The sequence below is a fragment of the Ceratina calcarata genome, unplaced genomic scaffold (assembly GCF_001652005.2).
Source record: "Ceratina calcarata isolate Rehan_Ccalc_2016 unplaced genomic scaffold, ASM165200v1 scaffold1530, whole genome shotgun sequence".
Classification (NCBI taxonomy): domain Eukaryota; kingdom Metazoa; phylum Arthropoda; class Insecta; order Hymenoptera; family Apidae; genus Ceratina; species Ceratina calcarata.
In genome coordinates, this window is record NW_017136530.1 from 1 (window position 1) to 4,115 (window position 4,115).

Genomic DNA, 4,115 nt, shown 5'->3' on the forward strand with positions numbered 1-4,115 from the left:
ACCTCAAGTGTGCTAACTGTGATCAGTTCGGGCATCCAGCATCTTATAAGGGTTGCCCCTATTTAAAATACGCACTCTCGCTGAAAACCAAGTCTCAAAATGTCATAAAAAATAATACCACCAAGAAGATCGCCGCATTAGCTGCCTCAGTAAGGAAGGATGTCTCCTTTGCGCATGCTACAGGTGGTAGACGTATGGACCAAGGACCAGCAACTCAGAATATCTACCGCAACAACGAGCCTCATGATTCAAGACTGGATAGATGGGAAGTGAACCAAAATTCACCGAATTTATCAGAAGCAAAACAAGACGAACGGTCGCTGGAATGGATATCCAGGTTTAAAAACGAGATTATTAGTACTATAAAAACTCAGTTTAATACTCTGATAAATCAGGTCGCCGCCAACTCAGAAAAGATTGAATTCATACTAAACACCTTCTGCCATACCAATTATGAATAGTTCAGCTACCAAGATCAATACGTTGAAAATAGCAGCTATAAACGCTAACTCAATTTGCTCCAACAGCAGGAGATTTGACCTGTATAATTTTGCAAATAATTTTAATCACGATATTATCTTTATATCGGAAACAAAACTCAGCGCAAGACACAAAATTTCGTTTAAAAATTATAACTTTGTGAGATCTGATAGACCCAATGCTGTTTTGGGTGGTGGTACGGCTATTTTGCTCAAAAAGGATATTCCATTTGAATTGATCAAACAACCTTCATCCAAACAGAATAAAATACTAGAATATACAATAGTCAAAATCACCACACAAAGCAACGAACATTTATTTCTAATTAGTGCCTACGCTCCGAGTGATAATCGGCGGTTATTCATTAATGAATTAGACAACTTGTTTATCAGGCTTAACCTGGCATCCGAGTCTCATTTCTATATCCTTGCCGGAGATTTAAACGCTAGAAGAATCGCGTGGAACGACTATACCGACAATGCTAGAGGGATTCATATGAAAACATGGGAGGAAACTAATAGCATCGCATTTAAAGCAAAATTCATCACTGCTAATAACCCTACCTTTATCCCGGCATTGTCATTTCTGGATATGTGCATAGTGGATGCCAGGCTGAGCTTGATAAATGGCACAAATGGAAAAATTCCGACGCTGCCTTATGATAGCGACCATGCGGCCATCTCAATGGAATTTGCATTACCAAAAGGTGACACCTTCATAAGGCATGATAGCTTCCCTCTCAGGTATAACTTTAAAGCTACATCGTGGGATAAATTCGCAGAAGATCTTAACGACTCTCCCTCAGTATATGTACCTGAAAATAGAAATCTCTCAATTCAAGAGATAGAAATAGGGCTAGTGTCCTTATCGAGCAACATTAAGGAAGTGTTATATAGAAACGCTCCTTCAGTAGAAGGAAAAAACAGCATGCTTATATACGTAAATAGAAAAATCAAAAGACTGAACAAAATGAAAAGCAAGCTATTGAAAATTCTCCATAAAGTCCGTGTCTCAGATATAGATATAAGTGCCTCTCTTATAAGCAGTATTAAGTATCTACTTAAAATTATCAAGAATTTACACGATACCGAATATAAAAATTCAATGCACAGATATTGGGTCAACACGCTCAAACAAATTGACCATAAATGCCCAGAAACATTCTTCCCAAAGATAAATCCTATTTTCAGATCAAATCCCCCGATTCAAATTGAAAGTCTTAAAATTGGTGCAAATAGTGATATGATATTAAATCGTTGCAATCTAGACTGCAATAATGCAATAAAATCTGATAACCATGTTATTTTCACTTCATCTGAGGACAAATTAAAGATTATTGGTGCTTATTTTGAGAGCATAAACTCACCACGCTATCTTAACACTAACACTAGTCTCAAAAATATTGTTGATGAGGTAGCGAACGATTTTTATTACGAGTTTGACGAACGTAGAAAAAATAGTGCTACATATGTAACTTTCGATAACCAAAATTTAGCTGTTAATCCGACAGTCCCTGCCAGCTGGCACAACCTCTTCTGCAACTTTGCTTCGGTATGCAGTATATTAAAACACCTTCCTAACAAATGTTCATCAGGAATTGTCGGCATCCCTGCAATTGCTTTAAAGCATATCCTTGACTCAATCATTGAGAAATTTGTTGTCTTATTTAACAATGCCATCAACCACAACTATTTCCCTAAAATATGGAAAGAGGCCAAAGTAATACCGGTAATAAAAAAAGATAAAGACCCAACAAATCCTGCAAGTTATCGACCGATTAGCTTGTCTCCAAACTTAAGTAAGGTATATGAAGCAATTATCAACTCCAAAATAACCAACATTTGTAACAAACTTAATATCTTCCCGGACACACAGTTCGGGTTCAAAACCAATCATTCAACAACTCGTGCAATCCATAAACTAGTTTCTGATATTAACACTGACATTAGTAATGGCAAGCTGGTCGGAGCGGCATTACTGGATTTGGAGAAAGCATTTGATTCTGTTTGGATTAACGGCCTTATATTCAGACTGATCAAGAAAAAATTTCCGACCTACCTAATCAGAATGATTTGGGATATAATTCTAAATAAATCGTTTGTAACCTACCTCGACAACAATATATCATCCATTAAATTTAGAATACTCGAAGGTCTCCAACAGGGCACCGTAAACTCCCCTATATTGTTCAATATTTATATATGTGATCTTCTACACTTGTTCGACATAAACCAACACAATAGCATTTACAAAGGAATTGGTTTTGCCGACGATTTTATTATATACGTTACAACTAGCAATGCCCTAAAAACTCAGGAGAATCTTGAGGAAATTGTAGATAAAATCAACAAATACTATGCTATGTGGAACTTAAGGCTGAATCCTTCAAAATGTGTAACTATCCTCTTCCGGAAACCACTCTGCCTCCTCTCACCTAAGAGTAGACAAGGAATAACCAACTTCCATATTAAGACAGAGATCCCTGGTACAAACGAGATGGTAGACATACCCCATGAAAAGTCCGTTAAGTATTTAGGCTATCATCTAGATTACTTAATGAGGGGAAACATACACTTAGATAAGCAATTAGCCAAAGCTAGATCTGCCTTCGTAGCAAACAGTAAATTATTCCTCTCCCGGTACATAGCTGCCAGAACAAAAATCATCCTTTATATGATTTTAATCAGACCAATTGTAACGTATGCATCCCCTATATGGTGGAACATCAACCACACGTCTATGGAGAAACTTCGAACCTTTGAAAGAAAATGCTTAAGAGCATGCTTATCATTATATAGGTCCCAGCAGTCTAATTGGTTACACTATATTAGCAACATGACCCTATATGAACAAGCTAACATTACTAGAATAGATATATTCATAATCAATCTAGCCAGACAATATTTCTCCAAACTACCTCAAAATAAGAATGAATTAATAAGATCACTGGCAATTATAAGTACAGCTGCAGCAGAAGAGCAGATGAATAACGGATATATAAACCCAGAAGCTTTTATATATTGTGATAAACAAGGTATTATTCAAAACAGTTTGAACATACCTATCCTGTACCACTGGAGGAGAAATAGGGCTAACAAACGCATTGCATTTAAAGCTACGGACTTTATATTGAACCCTGATAAGTTTGCATTTTCAATGAGAATCCCTCCTACGGACTTCCTTAATTTTGCTAGGCTCAATACAGCCAAATATTGGTGGTTATCATCTGAGGATGATATAATTCGAGAGCTTAAAAGTCGCTTATTAGCTCTTCAGAACCGAAGGTGCGAGTGATAACTCCTCAGAGAGTTCCTTAGAGAATAACTAATATAAGCTTTTTTTTTTTTTTTTTTTTCTGCTGTTGTAAATAGTCCTTTAGAATTAAGTTAGTTTTTAATGTAGTTTTTAGTGTAGAATTAGTTTTTGAAAATGTTAATGGGGTTTTACCTTGTGAAGACACAAGAGCTTTTCCCCCATTTTGTTAAGATTAGTCTAAACCTGTTTTGGCTCGCTTTGGGCCTCGAGCAATTTTTTTCGCTGTGATTGATATTTTATTTAAACCAAAGACTGTCCGTTCTTTTATAAGATTCCCTGCAATGGGAACATTAAAAGTGCATATCTTTATGATCTAATTA

At 36.3% G+C, this 4,115-nt stretch overlaps 1 protein-coding gene across 1 annotated transcript; it reads left to right on the forward strand.

Annotated features, from left to right (window-relative positions):
• Nucleotides 1-453: 453 nt before the first annotated feature.
• LOC108632312 (uncharacterized) lies at nucleotides 454-3,774 on the forward strand. The gene has a single exon (XM_018036803.1). The coding sequence runs from the start codon at nucleotides 454-456 to the stop codon at nucleotides 3,772-3,774; it is 3,321 nt and encodes a 1,106-aa protein (XP_017892292.1).
• Nucleotides 3,775-4,115: the final 341 nt, after the last annotated feature.

What these genes read in the sequence shown, in the direction of transcription:
- LOC108632312 (XM_018036803.1), top strand. Translation starts at nt 454, where the DNA reads ATGAATAGTTCAGCTACCAAGATCAATACGTTGAAAATAGCAGCTATA.